Source organism: Argiope bruennichi, chromosome 8 (genome assembly GCF_947563725.1).
Source record: "Argiope bruennichi chromosome 8, qqArgBrue1.1, whole genome shotgun sequence".
In the NCBI taxonomy this organism is placed as follows: domain Eukaryota; kingdom Metazoa; phylum Arthropoda; class Arachnida; order Araneae; family Araneidae; genus Argiope; species Argiope bruennichi.
Window position 1 is genome coordinate 37,977,392 of NC_079158.1, and position 20,213 is coordinate 37,997,604.

At 26.7% G+C, this 20,213-nt stretch overlaps 1 protein-coding gene across 1 annotated transcript; it reads left to right on the forward strand.

The window, feature by feature from the left end:
• The first annotated feature begins 62 nt into the window (after window positions 1-62).
• LOC129980550 (DNA polymerase eta-like) lies at window positions 63-19,326 on the forward strand. The gene is made up of 11 exons (XM_056090902.1): window positions 63-193; window positions 3,087-3,264; window positions 4,545-4,679; window positions 6,760-6,956; window positions 9,329-9,483; window positions 10,667-10,770; window positions 11,563-11,682; window positions 12,179-12,302; window positions 12,851-12,916; window positions 14,137-14,303; window positions 15,772-19,326. The coding sequence occupies exons 2-11, from the start codon at window positions 3,128-3,130 to the stop codon at window positions 16,706-16,708; spliced, it is 2,142 nt and encodes a 713-aa protein (XP_055946877.1). The 5' UTR covers window positions 63-193; window positions 3,087-3,127; the 3' UTR covers window positions 16,709-19,326.
• The last annotated feature ends 887 nt before the right edge of the window (window positions 19,327-20,213 follow it).

Sequence of the window (20,213 nt, forward strand, 5' to 3'; positions counted from 1 at the left end):
AGAGCTCCTGCCGTTTTCGACGTGCCATCGTACGCATGCGCTTTAGGGGCGAATGTCACGTGTCTCATTCAAACTTCTGCCGTCTCTTCCCCTCTTTACCTCGCCATCCCCCTGAAGCAAGGAAACCTGAATGTTTTTATGACGTTATACCTGTCTGGAGCTGTTTTGTGCAGTTTGAGCAGATGTTTTGGCGGTAAGTTCAGCGTTGTTTTATTATTGCATTAAAATTTTTACCTATCACCATCTCTACTTCATATATAAGTTGTTGAAAGTCATTTTTTTTAGTGTTGTCTTCGTATAATTTCAGTTTGTTTACAATCCAATCCTCACATGCGTATGCGCGTAAAATCTGTTGTTTATTTACAAAATGAAATATGTATCTTTTTTTTCTTTTAAATTGTGTTCGATTATAATCTGTGAAACTGTGAGTATAAATATACTTATTATTGGTTGAAATCCAGTTTGAATTTTACTTCGAATGAGAAACGTTGTTAAGTTTATTTTTATTTTTTTCTATGATTACGTAATCGTTTTCTGTTAAAAGTTTCTTTTTAAATCAATGTATTTTATGCATTTACTTATTTTTATTTGATAAATACTGCGTTATTCTTCCAATTAAAACATTATTATAAAAAAGATTTCACTTAAACGCAGTTATTAATTTTTAAAATAATATTTATTTTGTTTACAAATCTATCAAATAATATTTGTGGATAAATTGTGGAGCAGCAATTTAAAAGATTACATCCTGATATTGTTTCATTTTATGATAATTTGTAATTTCTTTTGTCGGAAAGAATAAGAAATTTTGTTAAAAAATGTTTAGAAAAAGTTATTAAACGTTTATCTTTTCTGTAAGAGTTCTTGATTGCATGTTAAATAATCAGTAATTATTGATGAAGCATGAAAAATGTTATTAAAGCTATCTTTAGTTTCTTATGCAATGATATATGATTAAAAAATAGCCTGTAGATTTGCTTGAGTTTAAAACTGATGATGCAGACATATTTTGCTAATAAAACATGCCCTTTATCAAATTTAGAATATATCATAAAATGCTGTTCAATTATTAAATAACTTCTTTGTTCTATCAACACTATAATGAAGATCCAAATGATGAAATCAATTAACAAATGGTGAAGCAGGCTTTTTTGACATTGCTTTTCAATGCAAGCGAAAATGTTCCTTTCAATTTAAAATTGTATGCTAGAAAAGGATAAAATTTTCTCATTGGTTTCTTTAATTTGCACCACAGCATGTAGACTGATTCTATTTAAAGCCTTAAAGAAGTTTTATTTTATTATAATTGCATTTTCCAATTATATATTTGTATACTTTTGTGTGAGAAAATGTTTAAATATTGAAATTTATTTTCAGATTGTATATTTTAGATAAACAATTTGCAAAATAATTGTATTTTTGGTGTGTGTCTGTGTATATATATATTCAAATCTTCAATAATTCTTGCAACTTCTCTATTAAGTCCTGCTTTAATTTCTGAACTATTGTTTCCAAAAACATTTTAATTATTTTATTTGTTTTGGAATGCACATAAAAAATTGTTTTATAGAATATAGGAACTGCATTTTATTTATGTATAGTAGTTAGAGACAACTGAATTTGGTAGTGTGAAAGTTATATATGTATATATAGCTGTTTTCTTTAAATAGTCTTTGAGCCTAATGCAATTAAAAGTAATTATATGAACAAAATTTAGTTTTAAGCTTTAGCAATTTACATTTGTTCTAAGAAATATGTATCTGAAAGAAAAGTTATTTTATTTCATGCGATTTTTTTCTACATACCGTAAAATCTTATGTAATGCCTGGATTACCATTGATTTGTGATTCAGTTCTTCGTAGATTTTTGTGTTCCTTTCATCTGATTTTTCACTGAGTATGTTAAATACGCATAACTTATGTATTTAGTTTTACAATTGATTATAAATTTTCATAGTTTAAATTTGCTGTTCAGTTTTGCAGTGTGTAGAAGTATTTTTCCCTCTTAGTTCTAAATACTCTAGAATGGGTGGGCATGTGGGATGTCAGACTACAAGATGCAATCCTAAATAAAACACATCATTTATCATAAAAGAGCATACTTTTTTTTCATATTAATAAATTAAAGTAATTAAAAAATCTTGGATAAAAGTATTTCCGTCAGATATAGTAAATAGTTGTATTGAATTTATTTAGAACTTTTTCATTAAGCTGAGAGCTGCAAACTGTGAATATGAAAGATGGAGTAAAAATTTCACTTTTCTATCAGTGCAATAATCATTAAAGTATGAACATTTTTTCCAAATACTCCATTTGATTATGAAGCTTAAGAAAAATCACATTTTTATTGACTATGTTTTTTTCTAATATGTTTTGGATACTATCTGAAGGATGTAATGCATTTTAAGGCCTAATGTTCTTTTTATCATAGTAAATTAATGCTACATTTGTGCATTTGGAAAAATTGAAGGGGAAAAGAATATTAGGTCAAACAGTCTTAAAGATCTTTTCTTATATCAAAAATGAGTTCAATGTAATTTTAAGAGACCCTAAAACTTGCTTTTACTGTTTGTTTGAGTATTCTGAGACAGCCACTTTTCGGCGATTCTATCTCATTAAAAGGAGAGATACGGAAGGTTTAGTGTATTTCTGGAATTCTTCGTCATTCTTTGACCTTGATTTTCGCCCTATTAGATACTTTTTTGTTCAATTTTTTTTTTCGCATGTATGTGAATAGTGTGTCATTTCTGACCATATTATTTTAATTGAATCTGCGAGTAATCCGAGTTTATTTTATTGTTAAATATAAACATTCTCTCTTTTTATCTTTCCTCTTCCCACCCCCTCTCCCTATTTTGATGAATTAAACCCATCCTAATGCATGCGCAAAAGCGCGGAGTGTTTTAGAATCTGTTATCAAACAGCACCTAACATTATTCATTCTAATTTATAATCAATAACTAAACCTATGCATTGAAATTAATTTATATACTAATTGTAGCATCTCTGATATCTTAGAAAATTTCTTTATTGTCCGAGATATAAAATTTTTAAAATGTGAAGTGCAAGTAAAAAATTCTTTTTTAGGTGATAAAATTATAAATTGTTTAGTATATTAATGGTGCAGTATGGAATCCCGAAGAGAAAGAATTATTGTTTTAGTGGATATGGATTGTTTCTATGTACAAGTTGAACAAAAGCTCTGCCCAGAGTATCAAAATAAACCTTGTGCTGTTGTTCAGTATAATACTTGGAAAGGTGGAGGGTAAGTTAAAAATGTTTTATTTTCTTGCTTATTATAAAAATTGGATATTTTTGTATTGACTGCATGCCAGCGATTCATTTCCAGGAAAATGTTTAAGGAAATTAATTACTGAGTGCCAGAGTCTTTTTAATCATAACTAAAATGTGATTGTGCACAGGTAACCAAAATTGTATGATATGTGTGCATATGACAAAATTTACTTTCTTCTAAACTTGCAACCTATGTTGCATATGACCACATAAAATAAATTGTAATTACAAGTGGGTTTTTTTTGCAGTACATACAATAAAGTACATTTTATGTTTTTTGGCATAGTCATACATAAATGAATTTAACATTTGTCTTTTATATACAGTTTTTATAACTTGTTTAAATGAAACTTCTTGAATGCTTGCGAATAGAAGCATTCAAACTTTGTCCCCATGTATAGAAGTTGCTCTTTCATAGATAATTAAATTGAAATTTCTTGCAAAAATGTCATCTTTTTTGGCAACACTTCTGCTAAAATTATTCTCTCTTTATGTATATATATATACATAAAATTTGTGCATGTTTTAATTTTTTTTCCCTTAAAAAGAATGGCTAATAGTTGCAAAATTTCTAATTGATTGCTGATATGGAGAGACCGCACTGGTAGGGGAAAAAATGTAAAAGAATATGAAATTTAATTATTAAATCAACTTAAGAGAAAAATATTTTATTGAATTGAATATTAATGTCATTTAAGATTTTAAGATTAAAAAGTAGTAATTTATAAATAAATTAAAAATAAGTAATTTTTGCATTTCAGATTAATTTAACTAAATTGTTCTTGTTTTATTATATAACAGTAAATAATCAAACATCATTGTATTCAACTTATAAATGCTAATTAAATGATATTGATGATTTTTTTAAATCATAGAGATTAATCACTTTTATGTCCATAAAAAACATTAATAATTTATATATTTATTTTATCTTTCTTGTTATAAAATAAAGTTAAAAACACAAAATAGGTAGAAGATAACTATGTTAAGTTCAAAAATTTTTGAAAAGAAGTTTTTGACAAATGGGACATAAACTATATACTGATATAAAAAGGTCTGTGGCAAATTCTAAAAGGTTAGAATAATTGAAATAAATTATGATGCACATCGAAAAGATTATTGTATCTTAAAAATTGTATCTGTAGGTATCACAATTTAAACTGATTCATAATATTTTAAGTTCCATTTTGTTTAGATGCCTTAAACGTCTTCAGTCGTTTTTCTAAATTTGTTTGATATTGTTTTCTGTAGTATTATTGCTGTGAACTATGAGGCACGTGCAAGAGGGGTCAAGCGAATGGGACGAGGAGAAGATGCCATCAAACAGTGTCCTGATATTCACCTGTTTAGGGTTCCTGAAGTGAGGGGTAAAGCAGATTTGACTCGGTAGTTACAAAGTTATATTTTAATTTAAAATTTTTGTTATATATTTTCCATGTATGTAGAATTTTGTAATTTGTAATTCTACATACATAGTAAGAACCTCTTGTTTTGTAATCTTTTCATGTAAAATAAATTATAGTTTCGCAGTTGCAAAACAACTCTAAAATGTGCATTTTGAAATAATTGTTTGTTATAATTATAATTTTAAATAGTTGTTTTTACAAAAATTTACTGAACAAATCATAAAATTAGATTCATCACAATTTATTTATTGTGTTACATAAGTAACCTATGTGTCATGAATTAGAGCTAGTATAATTTTTTCAGCAATAATCATTGTTCTGAGTCAGCTTTTAATAGCGAGTATAGTTTTATTGTTGATCTCTTAATTATATAGTTTAACTCTTATATATCTATTTAAAATTATAACCAAGCTTAAAGTTAAAGTTTTATATTAGTCATAGTTTTTAAACAATAGGGAAAATGAAATATAATGTTCTGGCTTTATTTATGTGTTTATTAGTATTCTTTTTTATGATTTTTTGAATTTACTTTTATAAAATGTGTTTATTTAAAAAAAGAAGAAAAAAAAAGCCTTTTCTACATAGAAAATAGAAATGGAATTTGTCTTGTTCATAACTTTTGTGCTACATTGGTTAATACATTTTAAAAGATATAATGTTGTTTTTAATATATTGATGCATAATTTATCGATATGACAGAAAAGTCAGGGAATTCCATCTGGAAAAATCAAAGAAATTTGTAAAAATATTTCAAAACCTGGAAAAATTGCCAGAGTGAGCATTTTGCAACATGCATGTGCACGTTTGGCGACTCATGTTATTTTTTCTGTACATCCGAAGCCTAATGTTGCCTAAACGATTTTAGAAACAGCAATTTGGTTTCTTTCAAACATATGGTGATTACTATTTTTTTTTAGTAGAGAAAATAATTTCTTATGATTTGTTTAAGAAAAGATTTTGAAATAATATTTTGTCAATTGTTTTACTTTTGTTATATATTTATCATTAGTTGCATATAATCGTACTCTTTTGATATGTATGGTACAACATATAATTATTGTATTTATGCAAAGAGCACTTATTAATTATTTAATGGTTTTAAAATTTAGAGCAAAGTTCATAATCACCTTTACTATTAAAATAATTTAACTTGTATTGCAAAGGGTAGTTTTAATGTTTCTAATAAGCAGATTTAATGTTTGTTATGCAGCATTAGAAGCAGAATATTTTGTTGAAATTTCTAGTATTTTTCCCATATAGGAAATGTAATATACTAGTTTAATACTTTTTTGGGGGTATTTATTCCATTATTTAAAAATTAAATTTTGTAAAAATAATTTTAATTAATTTAATTTAATTTTTAAATTAATTTTTCCATATTTAATAAATCATAAAAGGGGTTTTAACAATGTATATTGTACACATATAGTGATTCTTAGTGGGAGGAAGGACAGATAAGTAGTATAATTAATAGGTGTAAACCAGAAGAGTATTGCCAGTTTAGTCGGAGAAAAATCAGATAAAAAATTTTTTGCAGTTTCTATAGCCACTTTGTAATTTTATGTACCTGAAATATATATATATATTGGGATTTTCCCTTTGTAGTTCTTTTTAAATAATATTGCCCCCTGGAGTTAAATTAAATTTTATAACTTTGATGGAAAAATGAAAAATCTTGAATGTTAGAAAAATAATAAGAAAAAACATTCCAAAATGATGCCTTGATTTGGTTTAGAGATTTTTATTGCATCTTTTATAGCCACAAACATCACTGTGTCTCATTATTGATTAGTATTTCCTGTGCAATATCTTATTGCTTTTAATATATCTCCTTCAGTAGGGAAGCTGCTATTAAAAAGATTGCTAGTATTATTATTACACTGATAAACTACAACTTCTGTGTTCAAAATAATTCACTGAAATATGTGTTTTAGTAATATTTTCCATCATTTTTATGAAAGTAAATGCAATGTACTTTTTATTTCTTAAACATGATGATTTAATATATTGAAAAATTTTTTAATGAGATTCTTTACATTTTTTAATACTTTTTGTTATAGATATAGAGAAGCTGGGGCATCCGTTATAGAAGTTCTTTGTAAATTTTCTGATTCTGTTGAAAGAGCTAGCATTGATGAAGCATACATAGACTTAACTGAAGTTATAACTGCACGTATGGAAAATGATATTCGTGTTACTGCTGATCAGATACCAAATACATTTGTGGTTGGATGGGAAGATAAGGAGAATGAACAAGGTTATTTGCAATTTTTGTATTGTTGATTTGTAGTGTTTCCAACCTTTTTTTCCTACCATCCAATTTGATTAATCATTTTATTTTTATGAACCTCTTTCCTCTGAAATATTTGTTTACACAAAGAAAAATTTGTTTTTTAAATAATAATTGAGGATCTATAGTCAAGTACTAAACATTTCTGATTAAAATTATAACATTTGTGAGTATTGATTTCTGATTACTATAATTCACTTTTTCATAGTTCATTTTTTAATAGTGTTAATTTCTGCATTCTACAATTGGTATAACATTGTAATTAACATGAAACTTCAATTAATTTCCTTATAATAGTAATCATTTATTTAAATGAAAAACCATTCCATTGCACTTAAGCTTGTTTCATGGAATCATATTTTATGCAGAGCATGACGCATTCTGCAGGAACATGAGTTTTATTATTCTGGAGTTTAATTAATTTTCTTTTATGTGATAATTCTATAATATTTTTAATATCTGAAACACTTTTGTATAAATTTGTCAGTTTTATTATTCATATTTATTTTGCTTCATATTGTTTAAGTTTGGCACAATTAATTATTTATGATGCTCAGCTTTTATTTTATTTAATTTTTTTATTCTGTTCTTATGTTTGTGCCAGTTTATAAAATTGTGTTAAAATGAAGAAGAAAGCTTCAAGTTCCTTGAAAGCTCTAGGCATGTAATTTTATGCCTAGAAAGCTGTGTGAAGATTACTGTGATATTTTTTTAATAATATGCATAAAATGAATATGTTCTTTCCTAAAGTCTGGAATTCCTAAAAATATATTGAATATTTTATTGCTCATCACCCAGTTCTTGTTGCGCTTTCATTTATGCCCAGTATGTTTCAGACTTGTATCGTTTCACTTTTCATATAAAAAAAATATACATTCTGTAACTTTTTTAAAGAAATAGTTCATTGTTTGTTTTTTGCCATTACCAATATTTGTTTTTGGGTATTCTGGGTTGGAAGTCTCTAATCTGATATATTGTTAATCTATAGCTTAAGAAAAGAAAAGATTGTTTTGTATTGCTCATTCTATCTGCAAATAATTGTCTGATTACTGTTTGGTGTATATTTGCATTTTAGCTCTATTTTTAACTATCCACTTTTAAATGAAACATTAACATATTGATGCCCATGCAGTTGTTTAAAAATATCTGGTGGGCTAAACATCCTTAAAAAATTACTTGATGTGGATGTGTAAGCATACTTGCTTAAATGTCCATTGTAACTTGTCATATTGCAGAACATAAGTATGCTTAGAGCAAAACATTTATGAAATTCATTTCATTTACTTTAAATTACCCTGAATAATCTCATTCTTTTATATTCAGTGTTATTTCATTTTTAATGAACCATGGTTTTATATTGCTCTTATAATAATTTAATATTCTTAATATAATCCGTAGAATCTTTTCCAAGTATTTACTAAAATCTGTGTAAATATTCAAGTAAAAATCACTAGTCTGATTAGAATTTTTGCTGATATAGATAGCTGAATTTTTGCTGATTAGAATTTTGCTAATACAGCAACCAACGTGTTTATGAATATCCATGTTTTTATTTATATAAATAATAAATTCTCTTGAAAAAGAACTACTTTTTTTTTGTTGATTTTATACGATAAATAATGACTTGTATGGATTATTTTATATAATCATCGCTTAAAAATATCAATGTTATTTATTCAACAAAAAAAATTCCACTCTGTATGTGGCCTTGCCAATTTTCTACAATCTATGTTGAAACTGCATGAGCATTTAAATACGAAATTGAAGTTCGTTTATGGATAGTGCAGAATCAGATTTATGAGCATTCTCAATTGGCAGATATTTTGAAATAATTTAGATCTTTGTTTTTAGAATATTAGATGAATTTATTTTTGGTGGGTAAAAAAGATTATAAGTTACTTATAAATGAATCAAGAATGAAAATTCAATGAATGCATATGAAAATACTTTTATTTCATTTAAATTATCTGATACGATTATGGAATTATTCAGTTCTTCAATCTTATTGTTTTAAATGTATAAGTGCTGATTATATGGTATTAATGCATGTTAAAAAAATGTTAATAAATTTTTTTCCATAAAAAAAAAAAAGGGGAATAGAAATTTATTCATTTATTTTAAACATTTTGATTGCATTGTTCATGTTTTCATAAAATTCTTAGCAAACCATGACATAAAATGTGTTTAACTGTAAATTTTTAAAAAATGTAAAAAGTTTAATTTTTGAAAGTTGGAATTCCATAGTGACCAATTAATGAGTTAAATTAGGTTGTAAAAGCGAATAAACATTTTTACATGTAACAAATAATATATATTTTTCATTTATTTATTTTCCTTAGGTGCAGTTGAAAATTGGCTTCAAATGATTTATGAAGAAGACCATCTATATCATGATAGAATGTTGGCAACAGCTGCTGTAATTGTTGAAGAAATGAGAAAAGCAGTGCTTGAAGAAACTGGCTACAAATGCTCTGCTGGTATTGCACATAATAAGGTAAAAAAAAAAAAAAAATGAGGTAAAAAATTAGATAACACATTTTTATTAATGCTTTTATTCCAATATGTCTGTTAAACAATAAGAGCCACAGTGTCCTGTTGACAGAATTTATTATTTTGGTACTGAAGGTAAATTCAATCTATAAGGGTCCAACATGTTCCTTTTGTTGCAATAGGAAAATGTAGAGGCAGAGTGTTCACATTTTGAAACATTCATCTTCTAATATTTCTCATATAATTTTGAAGTATGACACAAATTTAAATTAACTAAACTGCAAGATAATAAAGTAATGGATGTAGTAAATTTATCTTTTGAAAATTGTTTTTCCCTTTATTTGGTGTTATTATTTTTCTTCAAGCTGCTATTTATTATTTTATATAATTAATATATATGTCTACTATTTACAGAATGATATATATCATTCTGTAAATGGTAGACATTTATTATCAATTCCATTGTTTCTTTAAAAAAATTGGGAGGGACTTTTAATAATATGCCATATATATTTTATTGTTATTCTATACAAAAATTATTTGAATCGAATTTTATTAATATTTTCGTATTTTATATTTTTTTAAATCTGATTCTAAAAACTATTTAAAGAAGCTAAACGACCAAAATATATGGCTTTTCAAAATTATATCTTTCTGGTTTGTGCATGGTCTGGTAGTACTTGAAATGATAATTTGTTGAAAGTGTTTTCATTGTGGAATTCTTAATTGATCGGCTGCACAATGTAAATTTCATTAAATTACTCTGCTTAGCATTTAACTTTTTTGAAGTCAGTGTATTTCTTCCTGTTAAATGAGTGTATAAATTGCTGTACCCCATGGCATTAAATTCACAAAGACTTTTAATTCTGAGCCTCATTTCATTAATGGAAATTATTATAATTGAATTTGCTCTTAGGCTGTCAAAATCGTTTTACATTTAGATCTTTATATTTTTATGCATTTTAATTTTTTATCTATTCCATTTGTTGTATAATTTTTTAACCCATTGGCATTAGATGATAAGGTTGCATTATATTATTATGAGGTAAATTCTGATTATTTAGAAATGTGTGGAATAGTTTGGATGTTATGAAAATGACAATAAACTGTATATGATGAATTCTTTCAACTTATAAATGTGCATATTAAGAAGATGTAGTAGTAATTTTAAGCACTCTTTATTTCAGATGCTTTCTAAATTGTCTTGTGGTCTCCACAAACCTAATAAACAGACTGTGCTGCCACAATCTTCTATTCCATTATTATATAAAACTATGCCTATAAAGAAGGTGTGAGTAATGTGATGTGCTTTTCTTATTTTTCTTTTCTTTTTTCATAATCTCTTTTTCTTTGAATGATTAGCATCTCAAATTATCTTTATAAGATTATTAATTTCATGTATTTTGTGGTGTTTTTTTTAATAATAACAATTTCAAAAAAAATTTTAATTCAAAAATTTATGCTGGGATGAAAATATGCTGTCATATACAATCTGAAGCATTTATGACCAACTTTAAAATGTATAATAAACCTGTGTGTGTAAAAAAAAAAAAAAAAATTGCAATTCAGTTTTTTATAATCCATTTCTATGGACAATATAATGAAATTGCCTCAGTTAAGATGGATATTAATTAGATTTGTTTGGCTTATAATTGAAATTTATTTTTCTCTTCATAAAAGCATATTAAAACTTTTTGGTTTTATCATGTATTTAGATGTGCAAAGTATCTTCTTTAGTCTTCTCTTTAAAAAAATTTAATGCTTTAGAATTGTTGAATTTAATTTTAATAAAATTTTCACTTTGTCTAAATTGCATCTGCAGTTTCAAATTCAGTGAATAATTAAGCTCAACTGACTAATCATGACAAATTTTACGAAATGTTTTCTTTAATCATAATTTAAAAAGTCATGTTTAATTCATTAATACTAGAGTTTAGTACTTTATATTTTTGTTAAAAAAAATTTATTTGATGTCTTTTTTTTTTTAATGTTGTAAAATATTTGCTCTGTTTAGTCTTTAAAGCATTATTCTGAAATCGTTAAAATTTCTAAAAATGTATATTTATGAAATCCTCTTTTACAGGCGGAATTTAGGTGGAAAATTAGGTGACCATGTTATGGAAAAGTTTAATGTGAAAACTATGGGAGATCTTTGGAACTTGCCAAAAACACAGTTTATTAATGGCTTTGGAGATAAAACTGGGTATGTTTGTTTTCTTTTTTTTAAATGACCTGAAATTTGTGCTTAGATTTCCTACAATTGAGTGGCTCTTGTGCCACTAAAAAAAGAAAACATCAATTTAATTTGTGCATCTCAGATTTTCTTTTCATTTTGTCAGATTTCTTTTCTTTAGATTGTGTAAATTATTATTTGTCACTCTTCGCCACAAAAATTAATGGTTGTTGATTAAACATTTCTGAACATTTTTGTTTTCAATTTAATATGTAAAGTAAGATATTTATAAATAAGCAAAATATTTAAATTATATTATTTAGTGAATTTTTATATGTAAAATTCTAGGAGATTTTAAACTTAATTATCTATATATTTATAAACTATTAATATTTTATGATATGATATAGCTTGTGATAAATTATCATCTTATGTTAATGCAATTTATGTTAAAATATTCAAAAGCTACAAAAAAAAAAAAAAAAAAAAAAAAAAAAAAACACTTTTTTTTTTTTTCTCTACATAGTAACTGGCTGTATAATGTCTCCAGAGGAATAGAAAATGAACCTGTAACTCCGAGGCAACTACCAAAATCTATTGGATGTGGCAAAAACTTTCGTGGAAAATCGTGTCTTGATACAAAAGAAAAAGTAATTATATACTCATGTGACTTTTTTATTTGAAGAACAGGCATAGGTGTAAGCTTTACACTGGTACATTGCTATGGAAATGGATCATAAGCAAAAACATTCTTCACATTTGTAAAGAATTCACTTTATATTGACTTCATGACTAAGAAAGGAAGAGATTGTCAATCATCATGATGAAGGATAGAATCTTGTACCAGTTACTTGACCTCAATTTTGGGGTTGGTGGCTTGCAGGTTCAAAGCTAATTTCACTTAAAAATCCCTATGCATGTGGGTCCGGTATATATTTAATTCTTAAGGCCCAGAAATAATTTTGCTGATGTAATCTGGAAAGTGTTACTGGCTTAAATGTGTCTGTGCTTCTAATAGAAATCCCATCCCGAAATGGCTTTCAAATTGCTTGGAAATAAGACATTGTAGTTAAAGGAAACTGTAGTGACGACAATAATGCAATTTGCACCTCCAAGTTTCATGTAGTGAATACTTTATTTTGGTTATTTATATTTCTATAAATGTTTCAAAATTAAACTATATGGGTATTCTTTCTAGGTGTTTCATTGGGTGAAACAGTTAGCAAGTGAATTAGAAGAAAGGTTACTAAAAGACCTGGAAAGTGTAAGCATATATTCCTTTAGACTTTATAGCAAATATTTTGTTTTTAGGTATTTTGTTCAGCAAATTCAAAAGCATTCAGTTGCTGTTTTTCTTATTGAAATTTTTATTTGAATGTTATATTCTTTTGGTGGATATATATTTTTTGAACTTGTTATACATTCATTATGGTACAGTATAATGGCCATTATCATCAAGTGATGCAAATCACCAGAAATTCATCTCAAAGCATGTAATCAGAGTGTATATAACACATAGTACTGAAATATTTGTATTTCATGAATGAGGTTACAGATAAGTTCATTCTGGATGTTAAACAAAGCTTTAGATAATGCTGAGTATTAAGATGAATACTGAACTGACATAACTCTTTTAACTGATATTGTATTAATTTGATGATTGTGATAATATGCTGAACATTGATAAAACTGCCATATTTCTATGCCCCATACACTTCATTTTCCACTTTACTTACAAAATATCCCACATTATTGTCTGAGTTATTTATTTCTTTTTTTAATCACAACAAGCTTTTATAAAAGATTATATTTTTAGTGATATTTGTGGCAAATGGATTTGTAGGGCACAGATTTTATATGTGTATAATATTTCTTTTATAACTACCTAATAAGTTCCAGAAATTGTGGTTGTTTGTAGAAACCTCTGAATAAATCTTCAATATTTGTAATGCATCACTGGTATTTTTTCTGGTCCCAATTCATAATAAACTGCCATATCCAGGTAATAACATAATTGGCAATTACCATATCCAGGTAACTGACATAACATAGTTAAACACATAATTTTTTTTCTTGTGTAATTAGCTCTAAAATATTTAATGAATAAAAATATTTAAAATTTAATTTTTAAATGTTTTTTATCTTTATTAAATTTGTTAAAAATTATTCCATGACATAATATTTCAGAACAAAGGTACCTTACGTATGATTCTATCTTTACATTGATTAGGTATGATTAATATGAATATCTAATTCTATGTTAGAAGGTCGCTTTTTTTTTCTGGATAAAAGTTACATAAAGCAAAAATTTCAATAATTATTTAAATATATTTCTGAATTTGTTACATTTACTATAAAGTTATTCATGGGGGTATGAGATAGCATTCTCTTCTATAAAGTTATTCACAATTTGAATTATTTTGTTTTTTACTAAGCTTTACATAAATCACTTATCCATTTTTTTGATTTCCTGCATTTCTTTAGAATCGAAGAGTTGCTCGCTTGTTGACTGTATGTGTGCGAACTACATCAACCCCTGGCTATTCCACTATTTCCAGATCTTGCCCTATTTATGTGTATAACTCTGATAAGATAGCCCATGATGCTTTTGCTGCTCTTCAGAAATTGAACACATCATCATCTTCTTCATGGTAATTAAAGATTTGATATTATATTGTGGAAGATCATTAAGATATCTTATTTCATTTAGATATACCAATATCATATGTACAATAGATTCTTAATAGGGTTTGACGAAATCATTTTTGTAGACCATAAAATAATTTTATGAATATTTGTATTTTGATTTCATCTACATTTCTGTTCATATGTTAGTGTAGTGTGTTTGCTTCTGCTCCTGGCAGGCTTTGGATATTGCAATTCTGTGGTACCAAAAGATGGTAGTAAGGCAAAACCTTCAGATTTTTTTACACAGTAATACTTCTTGAGTTTGATCTGATGCAGCATAGCAAAAAATGGTTTCTACAGCATGAAACTTCATACATTGATTACATTCTAGATTTTTGTTCAATGAGTTGTTGTGTTCGTGCGTCAACAAAAATAAAATGCAGACAAACTTACTATAAAACTAAATCTTATTACATGATAGATAATATTATCAAATTTACATCAACTTATTTTCATTCAAAATTCTAGCATCGTTTTTAAACAACAAGTTCCAAAAATATCACTGTTGCCATTCTGAATTTCACAACTATTTACAAAATAAAATTTATAATTATTAAAATAATCATTAGCTACTTTTAAATAAAATATTTACGATTTATGTCGCAACAGAGTCGTGATTTTATGGACCTGTTTTAAACAGTCTCTTATAATTGAGCTGTTACCAGACAATCATATTTTTTCTTCATTTTTTAATAAAGACTCTGAATTTTTTTTATAAAAGAATATTAGAATTGGAGCTAATTTTCATAATTTGTAAGCATGAAAAATCCATACTTAGCCCAGCCTAGCTGCATGTCCACAAAGTTTATCAGTGTGAAGCCTTGTAAAATGTTGTAAGCAGGGGGTGAACTTATATTGCTCAAAAAGTTATTAAAGATGAAAAATACAGTTCTATACATTTCAGTTGTGATGTGAATAAAATTTTATCTATTTTAATGAAAATATAGCAGTTTAAATATGGGGGAAGACGGGCATCTTCTTTATCTGAAAATTTTTTAATGATCAATGGGAAAATGCAAAAGATATAGCAAAAATATGTAGCCATTCACTAAATTTCTTATCAAAGCTTAATTATTATTTCAAACAAATGCATGTAAGAATTTTGATAACAAATAAAATGTTATATTAATTTGTGATTGCAATTGCATACTTTTGAACAAATAAAATAATAAACAGTTTTCGAAAATTGTGTTGAAGAAAAAGTCATTATTTAAAATTCATTCTCTTTTAATTAAGCTTTCAGTCATCCAAATGATTATAGTCCCAATCGGCACAGGCAATTGTTACTTGATTTGTTAGATTAATTCATTATGCCGACATAAAATTATTGTTGTCTGAATTTTCCTCATTTGTTAATTGATCATCTACTGTATTAATTTCTCAATTTATTTTCTTAAAAACTTATTAATTGTGCTTTTATATATGTTACAGGAATCCTGCAATTTTGAGTCTGGCAATGGTAGCTGCTAAATTTGAAGATAGGCTCGATACGTGCACCAGTGATATTCAGTCTTATTTCAACAATGCTACTAGCCCAAGCAAAAAAGTTGGCAATTCTTCTACTGATCCTACATCTGACATTGACACTGTTCTAGATCTTATGGATAATGAGCCTGGTTTGGCAAAAGACATTACTAATCAGAATAATGATGCTGAGTTAAAAAGGGGTATGTTGTGTGCAAAATCTAGTCGTAAACCAAAAGATATATCTAGTTTCTTTTCTACTCAAGTCTCTGGTACATCAAGGACAGACTCTGAATTTAGTGAAAAGGTATTGAACAAACAAATATCTTTAGAATCCAATCATGTGACTGGAAATAGTGAAGAAGTGAATAGTTCTGTAGCAGATACAACTGTTCCGGCAAAAGCAAATATTTCAAATGACAGTGTGGGTCAAAAGCCCAAAGGATTTTTTGCTAAGAAATTAGAAGAAAAATCAAATTCTGAAGTTAACAAAATTAACTTGGATTCTAGTTCTAAAAATGACATGCCAGATACTGATTCAGCAGTAAGTGATGTATCAGCTTTAAGCCATGACGCTTCAACATCGTGTGCCGAAAGCAGTTCTTTATCAGAAAATTCAGAATTGGATCCTGAATTGACTAATTTGTGTTCAAAGTGCAATCGTAGAATCCCTATTTGGGAAGAAGAAGAACATGCAGATTATCACTTAGCTTTTGATTTATCAAAAGAACTTATGAAAGAATCAGTGGTTAAGAAAATTTTGCCATCCAGCAGCTCAGTAAAGAGTAGAGGTGGGAAACTATCCAGTAGAGGCAGAAAAAGAGGAAGCACAACCAAACAGACATCAGCCTCCAAAAAACCAGTTCAAATGAATACTTTGGATTCTTTTTTTAAAAGCTCTTGATATTGCATTTATAAGTGAATGAAATTGCTTTTTTATATTTAATAACTTATTTATTATTGTCATTTTACATTTTATTGATATTTTCTTAATGAATTCTTGTTAAAATTTACTAGTTCACAAAACTGAAAGATTTACAATTTAATTGATATTTATAGGAATTGCTTCTCCCGGTGTAAGTTATTTTTATGTTTTTATGTATAATTTTAATATATTTATGACTACTTAATAGGAACTGCAAATAATTTTACACCTATTGTTGTGTAATGGAATAATGAACTAGAAATAATCTATATTTATGAAATGGTTCATTTTATATAAAAATTTGCACTTTACATAATTTTTTTTTATTTATACATGGTATAAAACATTTTAAAATGAAAACATAAATATATTAATGCAATTTATTCATTACTTAATATACCGTAGTATTGTAGTTGTTTTCCCGAGTAACACTTCACGATGTCAATTATTACAATTCCTTTTGTTTATTATAGCATTTATTTAATAATTGTTTTCAAATATATTGAACAAATACAGCTAAAAGATCTGCCATAATTTGGAAGGATTGTAATTTTCTTAGTATGAGTTGCTGTATAAGTAGAACTCAATTGTCCAAACTTCAGCTATCCAGAATTTTTTGTTATACCCCCATCCCCTTCCTCCTCATGCAATATCTTTCCAAGTAAAACTGAATCAATATAATAAAACTGGCTTTGATTGATATGTTCAAGCAGTAATATTTTAATACAATATGTAAGTATTCAAGGGTAAACATTATTGTTTTTTTTTCAGTCATTAAATTAATATATAAAAGCAAATTTAATTGGTCTAATAAATAACATGCTTTATTCTGTCATTCTGTGTAATTAATTCTGCTGCTAATTAATTAGATGACTGAACCAAATTAAGTAATTTTACTTAGAGAGCAATTATTTGTTAAATTGATATATATTTAAAAGAATGTTATTTTTACAATTTAATGCTTGAAGTACAACATACAACATCAACAAAAGAAAAAAGTCTGAACCATCTTCTTTTATTAAAGAGGAAAAGGAAGGGGGCTAGAAAATTTTTCAATAATCTTTTGAGGCCTTGATTTTACAGTAACTAGATTTTAAGCATACGTTTCATAATTTGGTTGGAAAAAAACATTTTGTAACTCCTATCTGTATATCAATAAATGCATTATTTTTATTACTCTAAATGTATACATAAGCAAAAAGATGAAATAAGAAAAAAATCTATCTCATATTAGTAATATATATATAATATATTAAATGCATATATTTTTAAAAATTTTAACAAGTTTTAAATCAAATTGCAGTTATTAGTTATTTTTGCCCAATAATTGAAAAACTTATAAATGTTTATCTTTATATCAACGTTTTCTTGCCTATTTCATGTATTTGATGCTCCTTTAAGTTCATGACACATAGCTTATGGAGCTCTATAATATTTGCACTGCACTATGGCATTTGTTTTCATTGCAGCTTTTAGAGCTTTTAAAAGATACTTTATTATTTTGTTGTTTACATATAATAATGTTAAATATTTTTGAATTTTAATGTGAATTCACTGTATTTAACACATTTGCTTGTCATGCCTCCTGCCTGTTATATATTTAATTAAATACCCCCCCCCCCCTCCTTCTCTGCTATCTGTTATTTGTAATAGAGAAGGAGTCTTTTAATTATAAGACAAGTGTGATCATGTGTGAGTCATATGACAATCATTGTGTCAAACTTTTTTGTGAGTAGAAATATGTGCATCACTGCAAGTCTTAAATTATTTAAAATAGCTCTCTGCATTGAATGATGTTACTATTCTCTTTCTGTAATATTTTACATTTCATAATTTAAACAATTCTAAATTAATTTTTTTTTGAAAATATTAATTTTTTTAAGTATTCACTTAAATACTAATATGATAAATATTTAAATATTCATTTATCAGTATTTATATATCGTACTTAAGTTATGTTTTGTTTAAATCAGTGATTTGTTAATCATGATAATGATGAACAATTAGCTAGCTTGCAATATTATTGGAATAAAAAGGCTAATTTTGATTAACTAGTCACAAGAGGAAAAATCACTAAATAATTTATACCTGTCGCACAAAAAGAAAAGAAAGAGTTAAATTATTTGTGACCTTCCCCTTGCTTCCAGCTAACCAAAAAGTGCTATAAAAACTACAATAGACTCTCTCTAATCTAATGCATACGGGACTGGACATTTATTGCATTATAAAAAGTCTGGATTACAGAGAATAATGGAGACATTTCTGAATTATACAGATGCATTTTTCTATGTGTGGGAAACAAAATAACAGTATTTTAAGGAGAAAATATATAAGGAGATATAAATAATAGCATGTTAGACTAACAAATCATAAAGGTTGAGGGAGGGGCTTAAACGGGAAAGAATGACTCTTGAGCAAAAGTGGATCAGACTAGTGTGAGTGTTTAGAGAGTATATTGTAATATCAAAATTATTTTATATCAATATTTTTTTTTTCCTTGGAAACAAAAAATTTGGACAAATGTTTTGAATGTTTATGTACTTGATATGTAAAAACATTCATGTGTGAGACTGCATTAAAATGAATTTTAGTTTAAATGTTTATTTTTCCTGCTTTTTTTTTATTTTAATATTGAGGCTTCAAATTCAGTTATTAGTGCAAGTGTTATTATTAAATGACATTGGATCTTTTAATCTCTTTTTAAATTTTCAAAGCTATTCTAGTAATTCATTGTAATCAGCCTTTTTTTTTTTTTTTTTCCCAAGTTTTTAAAAAGCTGAATGGGTATCTCCAATTTTAGAACCGAACTCTCTCAAGTTTGAGTCATAGTAAGAGATTAGGAGAGGATGATAATTCAGGAACTTCTTTGCCACATGCGACGAGAATTAACTTTTACATATATAATATGCTCTGGACTGAGAATGCGACCGATTTTTGATACAATCGAAAATATATAATATTCAATAATATAAATTTTTTCTGTTTTTCTGCAGTGATGTTAGAATAAATGATCCTGCAAAAAACATTTTTGTACTCTTTTATTTTTCAATAATATAAACTGCGCTTTTTTGCATACTTCGGGATGCTTTTATTTCACCAAAATGAAGGGGGGAGGGGGGGGAGTTCAAAAAAAGGATTTTTGCATTTTTCAGGCAATGCTAATTATTTTCTGAATTAGGTAATATAGCAACCGCATTTAATCAGCAAAATTTAATTAGTGATATAAACAATAAATATGTAAATTTCAAATTAAAATGATATAACACGATTTCAAAGTGATTAGCAGATAATATATATACCGCTGTGCGACAGAATATTTAATTTTTCCTAAAGAGTGCCATAATGAGGACAGCATTTTTAAAAGCAATTAAAAGGGAAAAGGATGCAGAGATTGTAGAATCCGTCTAATTGCTTGGAATCTTACTCTTATCATATTGAAATTGAATGTAGATTTTTTTTAATTATAAATTCTATTGTTTTAAAT